This window comes from Petromyzon marinus, chromosome 5, assembly GCF_048934315.1.
Source record: "Petromyzon marinus isolate PM22_M1 ecotype Great Lakes invasive population chromosome 5, UKy_Petmar_22M1.pri1.0, whole genome shotgun sequence".
Classification (NCBI taxonomy): Eukaryota; Metazoa; Chordata; class Hyperoartia; order Petromyzontiformes; family Petromyzontidae; genus Petromyzon; species Petromyzon marinus.
This window is the reverse complement of record NC_133671.1, coordinates 18,564,721-18,588,256: the sequence shown is the minus strand read 5'-3', so window position 1 is coordinate 18,588,256 and position 23,536 is coordinate 18,564,721. Positions and strand designations below refer to the sequence as shown.

The following is a 23,536-nucleotide window of genomic DNA, read 5'->3' as shown; positions in this document are numbered from 1 at the left end:
CGAAATAAAATTAACGCGAACCACTTGCGTGTTCCAAGATTCAGCAGTGAACGGGACCCCACCCTGCAACTTGCAGATGTTTCAAAACGGGAAAGGGTTATAAATCGACACTTTCGTTTGAACCGAGATGTTCCTTTGCAAAATGACTCTTGGCCACAATGGGTTCTCACCTGGCTATAATAAGGAACAAAGTCACGTTGATCATTACCACGAGGCAGTTAAATTATATAAAAAAAATAGAAAAACCACACAGCACACACTGCTCACTTTGACAGGTTCTTGCAAGTTTATTTACAGTGATACATTAAAACCAATAACATTTTGACATCAAAAAACAAGTCATTGTACATATTAAAGTCAATAAACTTGGCAACATCCTTACAAATGCCAAATATTATTGCAATCGGGGTAGCCTGTGTGTGCCTGTCTTTCAAGGGACTGGCAATGGATTCACAAAATGCGTTGAAATGTAGTGGAGCTCCAATGTATGGTGAACCCGGCAAGAAAACTGGTGATTACAGCATCTTACCTTATACGGTAAAGACCGTATAATTAAAGCTCTGCGCAAATCCATTGCGGTACCGTTGTTGCTACACCTGGCCCAATGCGATTTAATGCCAACTTAGGCAACATTTAATGGGTGGGAAGGGGGAAAAAATTGTTGAAAACTTGACATGCTAACTAAAAACCGTTTGTCTACGAGTGCACGGTTAAATCTGCAGGCCCTTTTTAAAATCCTGTAAAAGTACTCAATGGTACAGTTTGACATGCTTGCTTATCCACGAGATGATTTTATTCCTGGCTGCATGGCAGACTGTTTCCTTTTCCCCCCCCAGAGCGATAAACCGTTGCCGTGATGTGCCTGCACCTACAAAGGTCGTTTTTTCGCGAGCAAAGCAGCTTGCCACAGGGGTTAACGTCAACTTGACATCTTTTGAACGTGTGCACCTTTAGTGCACGCGTGAGTGTTGAAGAGGTCGTAATTGGCATGATGCCAAAGAAAATGAATCTCGTGAAATCTCCCGGTAAAGTAGACCGGCCATTATTTCATGCGGTAATTTAAAATTCCACTTTTTTTTAAATTTGCAAACAATTTTAGTATTGCAGTGAATTAAGCAATTTCTTGAGCAAAAAAATGCTCCAGGTTGGCAGTATGGGGCATCAAGTACGCGGCGGTCTACTTAATGCTGTTAAGAGCCACTCTCACCTGCCATCGCACTGTAATGTCAAGCTTCACATTAAATGCGTCAAACGGTGACCCCCTTAATAGTAGTTAAGGGAGTCTTTCGTAAATCCAATTTACTTACTAAGAACCTCACCCTTTTTAAGGAGTGTTGTGCTTTGTAAAAAAAAAACAAACACATTTACAAATTGCACTTGCATGTGTGAAATGTTGTACAACCGATAATGATGCAAAGAGATAGCGGAGGAAAAGAGGAAAAAAAACATCTCGGTAACACCGTCGCAAACAACAAGAATGCAGTCTCTGTACAAATTGCCTTGGTTTTGAGCCCAACACCCCCCCCCCCCCAAACTCTGGCACCTGGGTGCCCATAGTTGGCCACCTTGTGTGTTCCCCCCTCGCACGGTTCGGTCGTCCGTTAGCTCAAGATGTCGTTGACGTACACACTCCTGGGTCGGCCGTCATGCGGCAGCAAAAGATCCTCCTCAGTGGCCGTGCCTGGGGGTGGGGAGGCATTGGGGGCATTGGAGAGAAGTGCGGTTTCAGTGTATGTACAGTTTGTTCTCCTGTAACGCGTGTCGTTTTCATAAACAAATTCAATGTGTGATCAATGTGCATGCGAATTGGCTACAACGCAATTTGAGTGAACGGAGAACTACGTCGCACGGAATATAAACAGTCGTGTACGGCTGCCTCAGCGTAGCATCGCGCAAGGGCGGGATGCTGCTGGATGTTTCCCGATGCTACCCACGCACCTCGGTCTTTGTTCAGCCTGCATACGTATCTCACGTCTTGTCGTGGACTGCTTTACCCTATATTATATATGATAACGCGGTGTTCTTTTAAAGAATGCAACTACCGCGTTACAGGAGAACAGCACCTTTTCTACACGCGCTCACATGCGTGTACGCGCAAGGTTTAATGGGTTTGCGCAGGCATGTGGTGGCTGTTTGTGCGATGGTCGGATGGGTTCCATGCTGGCACTTGTCTTGAGCGAGGGAGTGATTTGAAAACTAATAAATCGGAACACGTTCGTAGCCGTGAAACAGCTCCGTCACTCAAGGTGTCGCTTTTACACGGTGAGACGTGTAAACGAAGCAACGAGCAGGGTATAAACACGGTGCAATTTGGATGTGTGCAGCGGCTAAATAAGATCGCATTTCTGTGCACAGAAATGAACGGTGGGAATAATTTTTCGTTGTCCAATACAGGCATGTAATGATTCTACTACCCAGCCATTCAGTGATTTTGGGGTTGATTATTTCATGCAAGGATCCATTCTTTTTGTCTTGATCACGCTATTTGTATATATTGGATTTTTTTCATTGTTTTGTTCACGCCATGAGCATAATTTATACATGAGATTAGCAATATGCATTATACATCTTAAATAATAGATTCTTAAGACGCATGATTCAAGGCACGTTACCGCGAGCATATGAATCGACTTAAATAAATTAATCTACATGCAATGCACATCTGGTACATATGAGTGTTTCATTTGGCATTCAAGATTTGTTTGTGTTTTAGATATGTAGATGCATTGAGACGTGCCTTGTTTGACAATTTAGGTTTCTTAAGTGTGCATTGCTTCCCTTTAAATTTTGCCATATCTCGGTGGCATAGCACGATCGGCATGGGGTCCTTGTACAGGGGGACAAACTGGGAGCTCTCCCTCTAATCTCCCCCTTTTGTAGCCCGGCGCCTGAGCCCGCACCCCCCTCCCCTCCACCCCATTTCGGCCTGCGGGCCCCAGGGAGCAGTTGTTACCGCCTACAACAACTCGCTCGCTACGCCACTGTCCGTGTATCCACCCTTGTGCGGGAGCACGCGAGAGCGTACATATGCGCGTGTATGCGTCTACAACTTTTATCGCACCCGTACGTAGCCAACCGTGCTAAACAGACGTGCGGGGGGGGGGGGGGGGGGGGGGTTTGCCAACGAACGAAACACAAAGCAGTTCTAAAAAATACATTCGTTTTCAATCCCACGTGGAGGGGGATGTGGGGAGGTGTGCACGTCCCCCCTCCGCTTGCGCATCCTCACCGCTGACGATCATCTCGGCTCGCTCCCGGTCCTGCTCGATGACGGTGGCTGTCTTGAGGAAGCAAGCGCCCCCGAAAGTACACACAAAGGCGCAGATGAGCAGCGCATACTCCAGGCTCAAGAACCGCCACAGGTACGAGTCTCGATCTCCCTTGATTGAGTCCGAGATCTGGTAAAAAACGCATGCAAGAAACGATGGCTATTTCCATGTAGCACCAGCAAAGCCTCAAGTATTGACCATTACACCATTATCTAAAATGGCTGACAATGTTATGGTTTTCCCGGAAGCTATTTTTTTTCATTAGCTATGATGTAACCACCGCTGGTAGAAAGGCCTCCCCACACCGTAGCTTTCTCATGGTCTCGCGACGCAACGATCCACCCGGCTTCTGCACAGAAGCTGATGTCATTCCTCCAGTCTCGGTGGTTCATGTGCCTTTTTGGTGTTAACCTTCCTTGCGTTGCCACTCCATGATTAGTCTTGACTACCGGCCATTACCCCATCTTAAGACACCTCTCCGACCCAAGCCCACGTTCTTTCCCCAACAGTCAATATGATGTCTTTAACATACGCAAATTAAATGCATCCACAACACAGCACAACATTTTTGCTTGGTAAATTGAAATTCTTACATTGTCATTAGACTTTATAGGAACAAAAATAATTAAGTGCGCAACTTTGAATAACATTGCATCAATTCCTGGGTTTGAACTTCCACGAAGCTCCTGGTCCACCCTAAACCGCAACCACTGCACAATCCATGGCAGATACCTGATACAAAAATGGAAAATTTAAAACTGTCCAGTGTGCGTGACTGTAGTCGTCCAGAACAGACCGTATAACGATGCAATGCCTGATGATCCACAAATACAAAGACATCACATCGATGCACTCCCGCTGCTCCCGACGCAGTTATCTGGCTTGTCCACCCGAATGTGAAATGGTAGTTGTTGCTCTGTCTCTACGTCATCCATACGAAAGAAGAACACAATTTAAATAAACGTGGGGAACCAACCTGCAGTGTCCATCCCCAACATGCGTGCTGGAGGGTCGGGGGGAGGGGTGTACGAGTGGAAGGTGTCTCGTGTCTGTTTCCCACACCTTGCCGATGAGATACGGGGAGAAGGCATCCCCGAGGAGGTGGGACATGAGGATCTGCACGGACTCGGCTGTGGAGCGTCTTGTCGGTATCACCACGTACTGCATGCACAGCGGAGGCGGGGGGGAGGGATACGCCGTGAATAGCTCGCAGGGCACACACTGACGTGGGTACGTTGCAGTATGCTGTCGTGAACCACAACCGCTACATCTGTTGGTCCAAGAATCTCTCCACCTGCCGGGCGAGGTGGCTTACTCGCCTAACTTTGGGCGGGATGGGGTTTGCTGCTTGTCCGTTCTCGACAACCAAATCTACCTGAAGCAGTCCAATTGTGTCAGATCTCAGAAACTAAGCTGGATTTAATCTGGTTAATACCTAGATTGGTAGACTGGTGCTGAATGCCAGGTTTTGTAGTCTCGGGTTGAGAGGTGGCCTGGAGATTCCATGATGTCAAATGGTGCGTGAACCCATCTGTGCGTGCGGACCCCTTTGCGTGTCATCCCCTTGCATGTGTGTGGGGTTTCTTCGATACTTTGATTCCCTCCCGCACGCAAAAGATTCATGAATGAAATTGACTGGACATTCTATTTTAGGGCCCTCCCACAAAAAATCTCGAGACTCGGTGACTCTATTGGATAAATTAAATTACTATCAGCAACACTCAATATGGAGCACTATTTATTTACCCGCAAGCAGGCGTAAACCATACATTTGGAAATGATCGGCAAACCGATGACTTTTCTCACATTAGAAACACTCAATCTCACAAGAATAAATAAATTAGCAATAGTGAATTTAATCCTCTGATGTATTTGTGGCTGTGTAAATTAACTCTTGAAACTTTTTCACCAGCACATCCGTGGCGCCGACGACGTGTGAGGGAAGGACTCACCAGCAGGATGTCTGCCACGATGGCCCAGTTCAGGCACAGCAGCGTCTCCCCGCAGAAAATGAAAAACTGAAATAGATTGCAGGAGGGAGCCGGGTGTTGGGTGAAAAAAATAAAATAGCAAGTAGCATGTTTCATAATACAGCAGTTGCAAATCTTAGTAAGCTAAAACTATTTGGTGATGCACATGGTTGACGAATGGAAAAAGCGACATTTGTCAATAGCAGTCCCTTTAAAATATAAAAAAAAATGTATAGGCTTTGGTTGTGAGGCAGCCAGGAGATTGGAGCACAGCAATAGATTGAAATCTAACTCTGTAATTGTAAATGGCCCTTGTTTTAAATTAAAGCGCACCATATGCTATGCAAAAGGACCATTGCGCAAAACGTCTCTGATGATAATAATAAACGTGGCTTTCTATAGTGAAATTTACACAAGGCCTAAAAGTGTTTGCATGTAGATTAAGTTATGGAGAAAGCCTGCACTAAAAAACAGGCGAGTTTAAAGAAGCGATAAAAAATGTAACACTGATTCCCTAATGGACAGAGGAAGGGAATTCCAGGCTGCAAAAATCTCCATCTCCCATCGAACGAGGTCTGCTCTTTGGAATAACGAGTAGACCAGAATCGGCGGCGTTTTATTGACAGATGTGAATTTTGTTGTTGTTCGTCACATAAAGGGGCCGCGAAAAATCCAAGTGGTGCCCTGGAGTGCGTGGCGCGTACGTATGTGGCGGTCGTGTTGCTTTCGGCCGTGACGAGCGACAGGAAGAGAAACGGGGCGGAGCTCAGCAGCCCGAAGGCACACACGAGCGGGTCGGCTCGCGCGTTGTACTTCTTGTAGCGACGGGCGATCTCGGCGCCCACTCCCACACCGATAAAGCCCGACACGCACGTCAGGACTCCAAAAATCAGGCTGACCCTGCGGGCAGGTGGGGCGGGTGGGGCGACGGACAAAAGACGGGGCAGTTTAAACGAGTCTACAGCGCAGCTGCAATGACGCAAGGTGCAAAGTGTTTCGGTGAAACAACTTTGTCGTGGCAAGCTGTGACTCTACGGGGGTGTCGCGAGTGTAATTAGGAGGCGCACTCTAAAGGAGCTCGCCAGATCAATAGTCTAACATGATGAACTGTGCTGCTGTGTGAGTGTGCGTGCACACGCATGTCCCTCACTGGCTGTATCCTTCACAGGGCTCTGTGACGCAGGGCCTCAGCCGGCCCTGCACCACCTCGGCCAAGGACAGGAACTCGGGCGACCAGAGGGCGAGCGCGCCCGTCACGAACGACACGCTCGTGAATCCCAGCGACGACCACAGTAAGCTCTGGCTGTGGTGGAAACGAAACAGGGGGTTGGGTGAGGATCCGCAGAACACCGGAAATGAAGGTGGAGTTTCTGGCTGCCTTAAGCAACGATACAATTGGTCACTTTGCAAAGATTATTTGTGGGATGCTTCTTTCGTATGGTTGATGGAGATGCAGAGCAACAACTTCAATTTCACATGCAGGTGGTCAAGCCAGATAACTGCGTCGGGAGCAGCGGAGTATTCCTGTGATGTATCCTTTTTAGTTGCGGATTGGGCATTGCATTGTTATATGTTGTTACGGTCTGTTCTGGATGACCACAGTCGCACACTGGAAAAATTTTCATATTCCATTTGTGCATCGGGTATCTGCATCCGTCATGGTTTGCAGTGGATGCGGTTTAGGGTGGACAATGAGCTTCGTGGAAGACCACATCCCTGCATTAGGTCCTGTTGTAGCTGAACCGCGAAATTGTATACAGCAGGGATTTTTAATATATTTTCCGGCAGGCCACAAAAAAATTAGTGTGTGCTGGTAAGCCACGTGACATCACGTCACATTTACAAACTGATATCGCATGACCTCTGTCAATGTCTGGTACAGGTGATCACTAAATGCATACCTCTTGTCTCTCTGATCTCGCTCGCTTTAGCCCACTAATCTGTATTGATGTCCTGGGAGCCATGTCTCTTTGTGGACTAGTCCAAGAGCACATCTGGCCTGCAGGCCCCCAGATGAAGAACCCTGGCTTAAAGGTAGATGCAACCCAAAAATAAAAACAGAGCTCCTGTTGATACATTTACCAAGACTGTTCATGGCTGAATGATAGTGTTCACGATCGTAAATAAAACATTTGAAGTTGTCAGCCACACCACATAGCACTCAAATGCTACCCTGCTGCAATGTTACTGCCATACATTTTATACATCAATGTCACTAAAGCGCTTCAGCAGCATTCATATGTGCACCAGCCTGGAATACACCACTTGCTTATTCATCTACAAGATAAGAGCTATTAGCTTTTTGAGTTGCATATTTCTATAATGCAGCAATTCTCTACCTGTTATGGTCCATGTTCCACAGGTGGGCCCCAAGGCCATGGAAAGTGGTCCGTAGAAATGTTGCAGATGAGAATTTTTTTTCTTCTCAGAAAACAAACACATTTTTTCCAGTGTGGTGGACCACAAATATTCGTTTAGGGTTGACAGTGGTCCACAGATTAAAAAAAAGTTGGGAACCACTACTTTTAATCAGTCTAATGCCATTCATTATTTTAAAATATATTTCTGCACCCAAATGTTGGTTAATTCTAAAACGTTCTGAAAGTTGAAAGCAACAGGGCATACTGTTACATATACAACAATTTTACAATCTACTGTACAACCACGCAATTTATGTACCGTTGGTGGAATCGGCGAAACTGTACACATGATCGTAACTTTATACGGCTTCACGAGTATGAACGAACACCAGGCTTGGCAAAATGAAATCTCAAGACAAAGGCGGAAATCCAGGTGGACCCAGTCTCCATTTGCCGCCGCTTATTCACATCCCAACATAAGCTGCCGCCTTCTGGTGCCTTCAGATGAATAAGAAACAGGCGCAAGGCAAAGCAGTGCATGCATGAAAAGGCGGCGCACCCCCTTACTTGCGTGCCAGGCACTTAAGGTCGGTGAGCCAGCTGGTTCTTGACAGATGTACGCCCGTTTCCTGCTCGATGGCGCCCCTCGGGGGCTCGGGAACCACAAAAAAGATGAGCAGCACCGCGAACACGCCGAGAACTGGGGTCACCTGGCACACAGGCAGACAGGCAAGCACCCAGCAGGGCAAATGTTATAGTCCAAATGTGATCAATTGCACACATTTAATTGTGAAATCACAGGGCAACATTGCAGGCTGCTGCTGCAATCAACTCACGCCCGCGAGGGGACGGTTGCCACCAGGGGGTCCCCCCCTGCCGCACGACGTACTGTAATGCTCTTCTGGTCTTCCGAAGAAATTAGTAAGTAAACTGCAACTAATTCAGAATGCAGCGGTATGTGTTCTCACGAAAACCAGAAAGAGCACTTGCATCACACCCATTTTACGATCCTTATACTGGCTGCCAGTCAGTCAAATAATGTATTTTAAAAATTATTCCATTGGTTTTGAAGTCGTTGTATAGTTTGCCACCTGTATACACGTCTTCCATCCTTTTAAGATATGAACCGACAAGATCCCTCAGATCCTCTGGTACTGGTCTTTTAGTCGTCCCAAAGGTCATCGACTAAACCCTAGGGAGAAGCAGCTTTTAGTGTAGACGGTCCTCGCCTGTGGAATAGCCTGCCAGGGGCTTCAGAATCATGAAGCACTTTTTAAATGAATCTAAAAACGTACTTTCTAAAACTTGCTTTTAATTAGGATTTTCTTAATGTGTTATTTTTATAATGCCTTTGCTAGAAATTAGTTTCGTGATTTAATTTTGCCTACAATTTCACTTTTATTGTTCATGCCTGTAAAAAACTGCATTGCATTTTTTTGCACGAATAGTGCCATAGAAATAAAGTTTGATTGATTGATGTACCACCATAGGAAGTGCGGTATATCCAATTAAGTGCTGAATATAACCGTGTTTACACATCCCCCTAGCATCTGAGATGGCTGGGTGGGGGGGTGCTCACTGGGGTGCAGTATTCGCCACGTGCTTAATTGTCCGACAATGGGCGGGCCTCCCACCTGGTTGGCCCTCCATGGCTAGTTGCTATTTTCAGGCTGGCAAGGCCTGTGATGATGCACTGCCACATGCGGCAGGCTGAGGGCTTAGTGAGCTGTGTAAACACTTGCCTAACAAATGAAACTCTCTTCTTACACTATTCCAAATTTCAGCCCTTGTGAAAAACAGGGGCGATAGAGAACTCCCTTTTAGTTTACACAGTTGAACCCCTGACATCTTCATTGTTGTGTGAGCACAGCTATGAATTATGTAATGCATACCATTCTCTAATTCCTCTTGCATGTTGAATCACATTATGGTAAGCCTTTCACATGTCAATAAAAGTTGAAGCCAGATCCTTTGCACGTTCCAAACAATACTCCATTACTTGCCTTACAGTAACCGTCTAGCAGAAATTGACTTCTGAATGCACATTCTTCTCAGCTAGCCTTCAACGCTTTTTCAAATTGTGCACTGATTCTTTACAATTATCTATGAGCAGTGACAGTAGTGGTATGCTACAAAAATAAAAGGGTCTGCATTCACATCTGGACATGTGGAAATTCATATTATGGAATGAAAATTGATACAGGGAAGAGCGATTTACTAAAAGATCCTCTGCTGTTGCCTCCTCGGTGTGGAACTCTCTATATCCCTATGCACATCCGCAACATAATATGCATTCAGGCCTTTAGATGTTTTTTGAAAGTCAATCTGTTTGATCAGGCTTTCGAGCAGCCCTGAGAGCTTGGCTCCGCACCTCTGAGTTGTTGACTTGTCTAAATCAGGTGGGGTGCCTGTCCAAGAGATGGACTGAAATGTTAAGGACATGGAAGATGGAGGCGAGGACTGTAAAGTGGTGGAGGAAAATTGATAGCTGGGAGGTTAAGACGGCATAGAGGAGTTTACATTGACTGAACTGGCTACAGGCTGCAGTGGAAGGATGATGTTTTCGTGTGCTTTTACATGCATGTAATTGTGTGCAAGAACCGATTTATGATTTATGCTAATTCATGCCATTACATTTTTTTGCTTCGATACAAAACCTGCACAAATAAAACAAAATACTAGGCAAATGGTAAAAACGAGAGAACAAATTGCAACCCTGAATCGTGAATTCATTGAATGGTTAGGAGATTAATCTTAACATGCCTTATTTGATATACTGATATATTTTCACTTCCATTTGGGTTTCCATTGAACTCATTCTCCTTGTAGGAATATATTTGTTCTACTTATTCATACGTTTTTAATGATTTTTTTTACAAACTTCAATATATATATGTTGGCCTTGAGTGGGATATATTTTGTTAATTACATATTTTTACAAATCCAATATTCCAAACCATTTTTACTCGTATAACAAGTAGAGGATTTATATTTAAGAAATTTCAAAACCAGTGAATGATTACACTATTTTAAGCAACTGTTACCAGATTTCTCTCTATAATAACACTATGTAACAGGATTTTTGTTCCTGAGTAGTAAGTGTTATTTTCTAATTAGTTAAGCCTCAAAAGTATAGAAAATGGCTATTATTCTCTGCAAACTTTGCTTTTGTGACCAGGACTTTGTGTGAAGGAATGACACAAATGCACACCACGTTTTCTCATTGAAAATAGGTAAATTTCTAAATGTCACTGTCCTGGTCATAAAAGCAAAATTCGTGGGGAATGATAGCGATTTTCTGTACTTTTGAGGCATAAGCAATTAAAAAATAACACTTTCTACCCAGCAACAAAAAAATATTAAAATATATAAAATATGTTTTTGTTACACAGTGTATCATTGCACAGGGGGAAAAGTTTTCCCACATACTGCTTTCCCAGCTTGCCTTTTAAACAGTGAAAAGTAAAGTCCCCCAAGGTGTTCAATAGTTTTCAACTATTAGCCTCTCTATTTGTCCTAAGAAGAAGAACCATTGCCCAAAACGTCACTTATTTCATATTGTTCCTTTTTAAGGCAGTGTTATTGACGCATGTGTACAGTTTTTTGTGTTTTTGCACCACTGCCAACACAGTATGCTCAAATAATTAGTCTTTGAATGTTTTTTTTGTTGTACACGGACAATGTTGTTCATCCAAGTGTGTGTATAGGACAAAGTGTAACTGTGTTTGCAAGCGTGGCGCTATTTTAAACAATACCGCATTTTATGGAAACGATGAAAAAGACTCACCCTCAGTCCCCACTGCCAATTGCCAGTCAATTGTGCCAAGTTTGCACCGAGAATATAGCCCAGTCCGCTGAAAAAGAAAATGGCCCTTGATTATAATTTCATAACAGCAAAGTTATACAATTCCATAAGGCAAAGGCTTTTACTTAATTGCGCTTTCTCTGTCACTGGACCCAATGCCTGGAGCTTTCTGCCAAAGAAGCTTAAGGACAAAAATGTGTCTCTCAAAATTCAAACGTGACCTAAAAGACTAATGATGGAATCACGGCCAAAGGAGGGTACGCGCCCGAAAAAACTTCCACCACTGAGATGCAGCGGCAAAATCCCCTCCCTGTGCAGATGCTAGATGAATGTATGCGTCACAGGACTCTGCAATGGTGACTTGCTTCGAGAGGCCTTCACCTCCAGCGTGTCGACTGAATTGATGATAATATCGATGACACTTAATTTTGGTGAAAAATAATAGCTGGAGGATAAAAAAAAAAGTATTTTGGAGAAAGACAGATTGGGAGAGAGACAATGTTGGCATGCATCACGAGTAGGAAGAAGCTGTGAACAGGACAAGGGAGGGGATTAATCTTGCCTGCCCACGGGGATTGCGAAGTAAAAGATGGAGAGCATGCGGGTACGCTTGTCACGCGTGTAGAGGTCGGCAATGACTGTAGGAGCGATGGTGGAGTAGCTCGCCTCGCCTATGCCCACCAGTCCCCGCATCAGGAGGAATGCCCAGAAGTTCTTTAGGAACAAACGCACACAACAATGAACACAGGCTACACAACTGGAATGCACAAATACACTGCAGTCAGACAATCGTGATGCTTGTTAAGATAGGAGCTGTGGCATATTATTTGCATCAATCCTACATTTAACATTTATATTTTTTAATGAATAACATTATTTCACTGACAAACCACTGCTAAATTTATACTCGTGCAGCTGCACGTGTAAAAATTAATACATATAAACATGAATGTTCTGACAAGCTGGCATTCACAAACTGTCAACCGTGACTACTGTGACGAAGGTCGGTAACGTTTATTGCCCAGCTTTTCGCCGAGTTTAGTTTTCCACCTTGTACGTATGGGTTTTCTCACCGAGACTTTTGTTACGTTATGGGTGCATTACAAAAGCAACCGACCTCTTTAGCTTACGCCGTCTTATCGTACGTTCCACCTCGCAACCTTCAATCTGCCTCAAGTGGCCTCATCAAAGAGCCCGTCGCTCGAACAGGACAAAGTGAACGGCGGTTCTCTGTCGCGACTCCAGTCGTCTGGAATCCACTCCCTCTCACTGCGCTCATTGGCGCTGGGTGTCATCCTTTTGTCAGAATCTGAGGACCTTCATCTCTCAAATTTCTTCTCCCATGCCTTCTGAATGTCCTTTTTAAGTTAAATGTGTGCGTCATATTAATGTATAATGAGTGAATGCATGAATGTTGTTACATTATCTGAGCTCTAGTTTTTTTTTCTGAGCCACCCGCTCCACTCCCCCTCCCGATTACCCTGGGGGTAATATCTTGCAAGCCATGTCCATTGGTGATGTGTGGGGGGCCATCTTGCTGCTAGAGTGCTCACCTCCTTTGGAATGAAGGAGCTTCCCAGCGTGGTGACAGACCACACCGCGATCCCTACCGACATGATCATCTTCCGGTTGAAACGATCGCCCAAATAACCGAAGATGGGTGCCAGCAACATGTAGCTGCAGATGAACACTGCACACGAGTAAAAAGTGGGATGTGACTGCGCCAAAACATTTGCTACACCAAAGTGTCCAATACAATATTAACAATGATACATGTCATTTGGCACTCATACCAACCACTTTATCTACTCGATCATGAACTTCAGCCAAACTGTGATAACTGTTGTTGACAATGGCATTGCACGAGTCTGATGTTAACCTTTGACGAGCTCCATTGCAGTACTATACAGTACTGCGCCTTTGTGTGAAAGGAAATACCTGTATAAGGGAAACCACATGACATGCAAAACTGCAGCTGGTGCATTATTTAAAAAGGTATAACAATATTACTGACTCGTGTTGAGCCATTACACACATTGCATTAACATATAGGGTATCCATTAACTAATTATATTTACTCGTTTAAGCTAGGTCGATAAAAAAAAATTACACGTAAATACCCTTGGAATTGTGAACATTTTTATCGTGAGTTTCAACCCGATAAACCTCCATCAGACCCACCATGGCATTGGCGACACCACATCAGATCCAGATTTGAGTCCCAGGTGTAAGCTATCTTGTTGTGTGTTGTTGAAGAAAACTTCAAGAGTTGCTGGTAGAAACACATTTAAGGATTTAAATTTTGATTTAAAGCTTTCGTGACTGCAGTAATTCATATTCTTAGCTCTTTCGTTAAAGTCACGTTGAAGGGAAACAATAAAATAATAAAATATATATAAAACAATAAAAATTCTCACGACGTTTCGACCATAACACAGACGGTCGTCATCAGGTGTGAAAAACCAATAGCAAGAAACATTTGAAAGAAGTGCTGGTTAGCATTTATTTATTTATTTGTAAACGGTTTATTTATTTACTTATAAAAACCTCAGCGCCACGCGCTGCGATTTGGCAGTTTATTTAGAAGGACGAGTCCATCTATGTTCTGAAAAGAGGAGGGGGGAGACGAAAAAATTAATGTATGCTGTCTGAAAGCCACCGTTAGCGTGAACAATCAATTAAGACCTGAAATGGTTTATCAAATCCTTCCAATGATTGCTAAGCCAGAATCCATCTTCTCGGTTGAAATTGTCTATGTGCTTGTATATGTGGATAGCCTCATGAACGAATCTCTCATGGTAGCCAGATGGCTTACAAAGAACCTCTGTCTTGGAAAAGTCAATGTCATGTGAGCCTACTGAATTCTAACAATGATCTGCCACGGCCGAGGTGTTGGTCCTAACGTGTTTAAGATCTGCTTTGTGTTCACGAATGCGGTCCGAGACATGTTGTTTGGTTTCTCTAATGTAACTACTACCACAGAGGCAACTTAGTTTGTAGACACCAGGGTACTGTTTGTCCGGAATCACATCTTTTATAGACGGAACCAGATCACAGATTTTATGTAATGTGTTGAAACGGACCTGGATCTTGTGTTTATTCAAATTTTGGAGATCTTTTTTGTCATACCCGCAATGTAGGGTAAAGTGATGGTTTTGAAAGGCTCCTCAAGAGGGTCCTTTTTCATGGTTTGAGTGATAGCTTTGCGGATAGTATAGTCGGAGTAACCATTAGCCTTAAGCGCTTGGTGTACGTGCTTGAGTTCACTGCCTATGTGTTCCTGGTCGGATATGCATTGGGCTCTATGGTACAGAGTCTTGATGAGATAATTCTTCTGTGATGGATGGTGGTGGGAATCCGGTTTCAGATAAGCATCCGTATGGGTAGCTTTCCTGTAGACAGAGTGGACATCTTAGCGTTTTTGAGGGTTGCAGCGACGTTGCTCTCAGGGGCCTGGGTCACATCGCTGCAGACGTAACAAGATCTGAAATCGCTGCAACCCTACAATGTCATCCCTCTTTTTTAATTTATATTATTCAAAACGCTCATCTTTGCTGAGGTTGCTAGCTGGCATCTTAGCGTTTTTGAGGGTTGCAGCGATTTCAGATCTTGCTACGTCTGCAGCGATGTGACCCAGGCCCCTGAGAGCAACGTCGCTGCAACCCTCAAAAACGCTAAGATGTCCACTCTGTCTACAGGAAAGCTACCCATACGGATGCTTATCTGAAACCGGATTCCCACCACCATCCATCACAGAAGAATTTTCTCATCAAGACTCTGTACCATAGAGCCCAATGCATATCCGACCAGGAACACATAGGCAGTGAACTCAAGCACGTACACCAAGCTGTTAAGGCTAATGGTTACTCCGACTATACTATCTGCAAAGCTATCACTCAAACCATGAAGAAGGACCCTCTTGAGGAGCATTTCAAAACCATCACTTTACCCTACATTGCGGGGATCACAAAAAAGATCTCCAAACTCTTGAACAAACACAAGATCCAGGTCCGTTTCAACACATTACATAAAATCCATGATCTGGTTCCGTCTGTAAAAGATGTGATTGCGGACATACAGTACCCTGGTGTCTACAAACTAAGTTGCCTCTGTGGTAGTAGTTACATTGGAGAAACTAAACGCCATGTCTCGGACCGCATTCGTGAACACAAAGCAGACCTTAAACACGGTAGGACCAACACCTCGGCCGTGGCAGATCATTGTTAGAATTCAGTAGGCTCACATGACATTGACTTTTCCAATACAGAGGTTCTTTATAAGCCATCTGGCTACCATGAGAGATTCGTTCATGAGGCTATCCACATATACAAGCACAGAGACAATTTCAACCGAGAAGATGGATTCTGGCTTAGCAATCATTGGAAGGATTTGATACACCATTTCAGGTCTTAATTGATTGTTCACGCTTACGGTGGCTTTCAGACAGCATACATTAATTTTTTCGTCTCCCCCCTCCTCTTTTCAGAACATAGATGGACTCGTCCTTCTAAATAAATTGTCAAATCGCTGCGCGTGGCGCTGAGGTTTTTATAAATAAATGCACCGTTTTAAAAATAAATAAATTAATGCAAACCGACACACCTGATGACGACCGTTTGTGTTATGGTCGAAACGTCGTGAGAATTTTTATTGTTTTATATATATTTCATTATTTTATTGTTTCCCTTCAACGTGACTTTACCGAAAGAGCTAAGAATACAATTAAGGATGTATGTATGGAATGTGGTGCCAACATTTCAATCACGCAGTTAAATACTGCTATTAGATTTTTTTCCCCAAAAATTAATAACACGTGTATGGACATGCCCATATTATTCCACTTCGTGCATTTTTTTCCCACAAGCGAGTTTGAACATATAAGATTATTCAGTGCACCGATCTCACCTGTAGTGAGTAATCCGGACATGGTGTTGTTGATGGAGAAGTAATTTTGAATCTGCACAAGGATTCCTGTGCACAGGGAGTGCAATTCACACAGACTCATCACCACAAGCAGTGTACTACAGTCAAATACAAATCAAGGAACGTTTCATTTTGCAAATGTAGGCATTTAATATTAATGTAATTGCCAATGCTCTTGATGAACATCCCATATCCAGAGGCAAGTCACGTGAGTTTGAACCACGTAAAGCCATTTTAAGAGGAACATCATAGTTAACCGCTGAAGAGGTTGCACATAAATTAACAGCGAAAATTGTTCTCGCTCTTGACATTTGACATTTGCCAAGGAACAGGCACAGGTGTCAATAATTAAGTAACCCGCCATGGTGCCAGCAAAATGTAAGCAAAGTAGCACTGCTAAATGTATCCTGCAAAACAAACCTTAGTTCATAGAATCTAGTGGTACGGTAATTTACACACATGAAACGAAGCATTCTTTTTTCTAAATATATTGTACAATAATGTAGAGTACACAGTAGTTATAATATTTAGTGGCATCGACAGCTTTGGCCATGATCATTCATGGTTTGAATGCTAGGTAATGCCCTTTGTAAATTGACTGCTGGATGAGGGCCTCTCCATAACGCATTAATCATGGGGGTTGTTTGACAACATTTCACCACGCTGGTCCTTGTGAGTTGGTGGATGGGTCGGGTCCCTGGAGGGTTTCACAGATCACCACATTTGCCTACACCAAGTGACGTTCTACAAGGTTGACATGCAACCAGGGTCAACGGTCAAATTCAAACTGTTTCGCGACCTGGGGTCGATAGTAGTGCACATACGTGACAATGCGCTCGCTGAATTTGTATTTACCCCTGCCATATAACAAAATATACGCACTATGCTAACGTTACAGTCAATGGCCCTTGTTCAAAAAGGCCAATGTTTATATATAAAACCTCTTCAGAGTTCATGTGTCACCTCTTAAATCAGAAGGCCCAATCACTGAAGCAATGGCATAATATATTACGTATTTGTAAGTTAATGATGGGTCTTGGATTCTACGGATGCAGATTCTACGGAGTCTGGTGGGTTGCATAAACATTTCTACGTTTTGCCTCAATATCACTTTAAATAGCAAACCTAAGATATCTACAGCCGGCTACATGCGTCCAAACACGCAAATACGAGAGAGCGTGTGTAAAGTACATGCACAATCTTTTTCTAAATCCATAGCTGGAGGAAGGGCCTCCTCACCCAGTGTGAAAACTGTGTTTATTACTTTCTACTTCCAAATTCGTCACTCGCGAGTTAACGGTAACGTGAAGCCTTGGCGAATGAAGGACGGACTTGACCAAATTCCTCAACAGGAGGAAACCACTGCGGAACGCCGAGCTTTCCGCAGAGAAGCTGAGATTTTGGGTCACCTAAGGAGGCACTAGGTGGGCTTCAACGCGGCCCCTGCTGACACACAAATAGTGGAAAACACCCACCACCATCATCGTGATGCTGTCAAACCCCACTGTGGATTCAAATGCGTGGCGGCCTCTCACACGGACGATACGCCCAACTCCTCCTCCGTTAGAAAACACCGCACCACGAGGTGATGCACACAGACAGCACGATTGGGAGGGTGAGGAGGCAAGGATAGACGAGGGACCACCGGGACACCGAGGACTTAAGGGGGTGCCCGCTGCACAAAACGAGACACGTGGACACAAAGGGGACAGGGGGGGCCCTACGGGGGCACCGCCAATTGAACAACCTGGGGTACAGGGCAAGAGGGCAACCAGGGAGACACAGAGGGGGGTGAACACGGAGAGCCACCGGCTCGTGTCCAGGGCATGCCGCCGAGGGGAACACAGGGCTGGGTGGGTGGGTAGGGGGGAGTGTTACAACAGGGGTTGTTACAAGTGGACACAGGGAAACAACCGTGGTACGGAGGGGTCATCGTTGAAGGCCGAAGGGCACAAGGATACCAGGAAAAACCAGGCCACCCAGGGGTTTGTTGAGGAACATCGCCGAGCATGGGGTGGCGAGACATTGGGAGACCAACCATAAACACGGACACACACACACGCGGCACACACAGGGACGGACGAGGAACACCACGGTACAAGCATGACAGCCAAGGAGGGATGGGAGAGCAACAGCGGATAAACACGGGGCACATCCAGGACACCCAGCACCGTCCAGCAACACCAAAGAGCCTGGCCACGAGAAACCCCGTGAGGCACGCGAGTACACACGAGAGGGAATCTTGGTTAGAGGCGCCACAAAAACAACAACAAACAGCGACCCGCAAGACTCCCACCACCACCACCGCCGCCTCCTCCTCCTCCACCGGCAGACAAAACGACGGTCGTGAGGGCCCCGCGAGATGGGATCCCTCGCTCGCTCCCTCAACTGCCTCGCACCGGCCACCGTGAAGCGGTCCATGTAGTTGAGCAGGTTGACGTAGAAGAGGATGAGCACCACGGCGAGCGAGCGGTGTCTGGACACCCCCGTCACGGTGTGAACATCCCGGGGGAGCGAGGCCTCGAGCGGCTCGCCGCCACCTCCGCCGCCGTCTCCGCCGCCCACCGCCTCCGGCCGCCGCATCCAGGCAAGGTCGGGGCTTTGCCGGCCTCCGCTCAGCCGCTGTCGATCGTATTCCCCTCCTCGTTCTCCGTCGCCCTCCAACACCACCTCCTCGTCGCCCACGTCATCCGCCGCCTTCATCGTCGGCCCGCTGGTGTCCCTGCCGCTCATGAGCGCCGCTGTTTGTCGCGGTGGCGGCGAGGAGGATGGTGGTGATGATGGAGAGAGAGGAAGGAGCTATCCGTGCCAGAGGCGGCAGTCATGTGAGGAGGGGCCCACGTAATGCCACTGTTTTGTTGTTGTTGCTGCTGCTGCTGCGTGGGGGTTTGGATGGACTTGGCCCCCGCCACGTGAATGTGGAATTCGTACGGCCTGGCTCACGGGTGTACATCAGTGGGTGGGAGTTGGGAGAGCAACGATTGGGGATTGTCAAATGACCCGTTGTTTAATTTGGTGTTGTGGTTTTTTTCTCTCTCTCTCGAGGCGTGAGCTGACGATTGTACTTCTGTTTTCGTGGTGAGTTGAGACACGGGATGGGTTCTTTTTGTTGTTCCGCTTAGCAAATGGAGAAGCTGTATAATGATTGAGCGACGCACCGACAACAACAAAAAAACGAATTCCACACTTTTGCAAGTGCGACCCTGACCCATAAAGCGGAGACACGCGCTTTTGATTGATTACTGGATATCTGTGGAAAAAGAGCTTTATAGCTAATCGGATTCCTTCCAGTGTAAACGCATATTCTGAATTGGTGATACAGTGTTGTGTTGCCAATGGTGGACAATCACAGATAACACAAAAATACAATGCTGGACAGTGCATTCGTCAATAACACTGCCTTAAAAAATATTAAGTATATGGTAGGCGACGTTTTGGGCAATGGCCCTTCACAACAATCTGGCCAGAGGTTGGGTGATTAGATCTCTCTTACCTCTCTATTTATTATAAAGAAGGGGCATTGCCCGAAACGTTGCTAATTATATGCAGTGCTCTCATTTTGTGGTAGTGTTGCTGACGAATGCGTTTTTTGGTTGTGATTGCTCGCTCGAGAAAACCTTGCGACGGGAGGCTTAATTCTAAAAGTATTCTTTGAAAACTAATTATTTAACCACTATTAACTTGGTGTGACTTTTTTTTAAATAATTAAACTAACATTGCTTTATTTAAAGTTGTTTGCATCTCCCCGTATATTTTGAGAACCGAAGCAAGGACACGGAAGAGGGTAACCACAACAATCAGCACAAAAAAGAAAATCGGCAAAAAATATAAAATCCCCCTTTGAAAATTGCAAGATTGTTATCACGAGGTCGTCACCTGACGTGGAGATTGGGATAAAACATTGATGGAGTCATTGTTCATTTGCGATTGTTTATTCATGAAGGTATGTATTCCATATTTTTCGTGTGATAATACAGTGCTAATTATTGATGTACAGTACTGTTGTATCCCTGTCCGTCATTTTCACTTTTAACTTCGACAACCACATGAAGGCTGCAACATCATTTGACAAAGTAAAGAACCATTTGACAGTGAAAATAAAATATCTTTCTGAAAACCTACCGCTGAAAGAATTATGATCGTTAAGCGTGTGAGCCCCCACTGTTCATAGTCGCCTTCCTGGTGCCAACGATGGCACCAAAGCTAAGTAATACAATAAGACAAAATTCTATCTTCATTTAAGCATTTTAATAAAAATTCCATCCGCCCATGTACCTTCTAGGGCCTGGTTTCCCCAGCAGCATTTAAGAAAACTCTGGACCGGCTTCAACTTGCCTAGTCTCATCAGCAGGATGTGGTCTGAGCACAATCAGTGGCAGTACCGTGAACAAACAGTGGTGGGGCTCACTCCAGGGTCAATTTGGGGGCAACCAACATCAACAGCGGCCACTGTTACTGCCACTCAATCATTGCATCCCTTCGCTGTTTGTTTTATTCCATTCATTTCACCGCAGGTTTAGACATATAGCAGCAGAATTTACTGTCAAGCCGAGTAGTAAACTTCTTCCCCCCGTAGACGTGTGAAGTATACGCCGTGCGAACGAGAGAGAGCTAACAGAGACGCAGATTGACTGGGGGAGGCTATTTCTGCTGGATTGGAAAGTGCACTTGAGCCACACGCGAGGAGCAGCATCTGATGTGGATTTATATTCCACAACTGTCATTGAACTATTTTCCAGATAAAAGAAAATGCTTTGCATATTAAAAACGTAGTGCTGAATAAATTATATTTGCGAGCACTCGACTGATATTGTAGATGCATGAAGTCTACTTTATATAACTATTGCATTTGCTGCATACATGTGCTATTTAGCACTGACATTTTGAAGAAAATCCCAAAATATTGCAGGGGATGTTATTACCTATTCTGACGTAAATGAGAAACATGGATTCGGACAAAGAATTGGAACACAGACTGAAAAGTGCACAAAGACGCACGGAGAGATGCATTCTTTGAATTAGATTTACAGACAGAAAGACTAAGGCATGGGTCTGGTAATAAATACAAATAAGAACCATCGGAGTGACTCCTGTACTAAGGAAAGTGCGCTTTAGCAGGATACGTTATGGTGAGGAGGGATGATGGCTGAGACTCGTGATAGGATGCCAAAGGAGGGAACCCACCCAAAATTACAACCACCGCGGATATATACGTATAGCGATTTCAGATCCGTTTATATGCAGGAGTCTGTTGAAATGTTGGCATCGCAAATCACGAGGGACCGGAATCGTTATTTCAACTCGAGAAATCTGATGAGCTATGAAGCTCGCTTTCACAGATGTCCAGTAGAATGTTGAGGGCTTAGGGAAGCCTTCACCCAGCAGTAGACAATGGCTGTCAATGATTATTCGCAGTGACAATGCCAGAACAGCACTATTCTGACTCAAATCGTTTTTCAGAATACTGTAGCTGTTTTGAAAAATAAACTTGGAACTTAAGTTGCTGTTCACGCATGCGCAGCTACGTGGTGCAGTGCATACAGTCATCTAATACACGGTGATCATTTATAGATGTCCCACTCAAATAATATGGATACAAATCGGTATCGTACAAATATGTTACGCCAAAGCTTCAACACGTCTCCCACAAGTCTCAATATACATATTAAATGATTCAACACTCTCCTCTAAGATTTTAAGTAATTGATTTCACAACATACAATCGCCTGTTGAGAAGAAGGTCGTTATAATTCAGCGGGGTATCTACACATAGATCAAAATACAAAAACATCATTAGCGTAAAATAATAATATTGTTTCCCTTCTACGTGACTTTACCGAAAGAACCAAGAATATGAATCCCTGCAGTCAAGAAAGCTTTAAATCAAAATCATTTCGCGTCATTGTGAAATATGTGAAAGATTTTAAAAATACACGTAATATGCCTTTCTATATCTGTCCCTCCACGTAAAAAAATGATAATTGTTTACAAATCCCATCGGCTACGTGGCTTTCAGCGAGTGGATGTCAGCATGATTTGTTCAATACAAGACAACCCGAGGACGGGTTTAAACATTCAGTGTCTCACAAGCGATCGGACTGGTTTAAAACCAATTCTGGGGAATTGAACTCGCAGGTGTCAATAGGAAAGGAGGTCGGACCGCCTGTCTCTCTTAAGATTCTGGTTCGTAAGTCCATGTGTACGGCTTGAATAGCTCTCGCCTCTGCCCTGGAGAGCGAGCTCCACACGGTGGCGCTGACACTTGCAACTAACCCGCTCAACCACATTGTGCTGTATATAAAATAAAACGTGTACTTCTTTGGTTCTTTCGGTAAAGTCACGTAGAATGAGAATAAAATAAATTTATAAAATAAAATAACACAATAAAATTCTCACGACGTTTCGGCCACAACACAAGCGGCCTTCATCAGGTGAAGAACCAAAGAAGATGAATCCTTGCAGTCACGAAAGCTTTAAATCGAAATTTAAAACGTGTACTCTTTGGGTCTCTCGGTAAAGTCACACAGATAGAAAAATAATACAAATTTAATGTAGCGGCCTCTAGTGGCAATTGGAGATCAAATAATCATAATACAGGTTTTTGGGTTAGATCGCGTAAATATAAATGCCGTTAAACCCCGCCACCACCGGAATTGGCTGTGTCGGGTGGTGGCGGGTTTAACGACACATTTATATTTACGCGATCTAACCCAAAAACATCTACTGTGGATAATATCGGTCGCGAAAGCCCTACGTGTTAATCGTGTAACCAGTCATGATAAAGTTACACGAAAATAAATCGATTCTAACTCGCACGATTCCAAGCATGTACTGCGAGCTTAGCGACGTTATTAAACGTCGCTGGATGGATGAACGAACGAACGGGAGGATGAACTTTCCCACGGTGCTATTTCAGGAATATTTTGATTTTTTTCCTGGATTTTCTGTTTGCACATGCACGAAGTCACTTTAAGATGTTTTTCTTGTTCGTGTTTTTGTTTTTTTTGTTTGTTGCGGTTGCACCCGATTCAAGAGCCGAATGGCTCACAATGGCTATACCAAATCAATGAAAACTATGAACTATGAAACTATGAAAACCCCCCACCACCACTCCCCACCACGACTCCCCACCACCACCCCCCATATACCCGGCCCCCACCCCCACACACTTTTCCACGTGTTTCTAAATTTAAAAGGACCGCCAGGGCA

At 44.6% G+C, this 23,536-nt stretch overlaps 1 protein-coding gene across 1 annotated transcript; it reads right to left on the bottom strand.

The window, feature by feature from the left end:
• Positions 1–263: 263 nt before the first annotated feature.
• Positions 264–19,468, bottom strand: SPNS1 (SPNS lysolipid transporter 1, lysophospholipid). Its single transcript, XM_032947231.2, has 12 exons — positions 18,727–19,468; positions 16,310–16,375; positions 12,958–13,094; positions 11,967–12,118; positions 11,387–11,453; positions 8,167–8,309; positions 6,390–6,542; positions 5,944–6,139; positions 5,222–5,287; positions 4,332–4,430; positions 3,230–3,398; positions 264–1,681 (listed from the first exon to the last, which is right to left on the bottom strand). Exons 1-12 carry the CDS (start codon positions 19,058–19,060, stop codon positions 1,602–1,604), a joined length of 1,662 nt encoding a protein of 553 aa, XP_032803122.1. The 5' UTR covers positions 19,061–19,468; the 3' UTR covers positions 264–1,601.
• Positions 19,469–23,536: the final 4,068 nt, after the last annotated feature.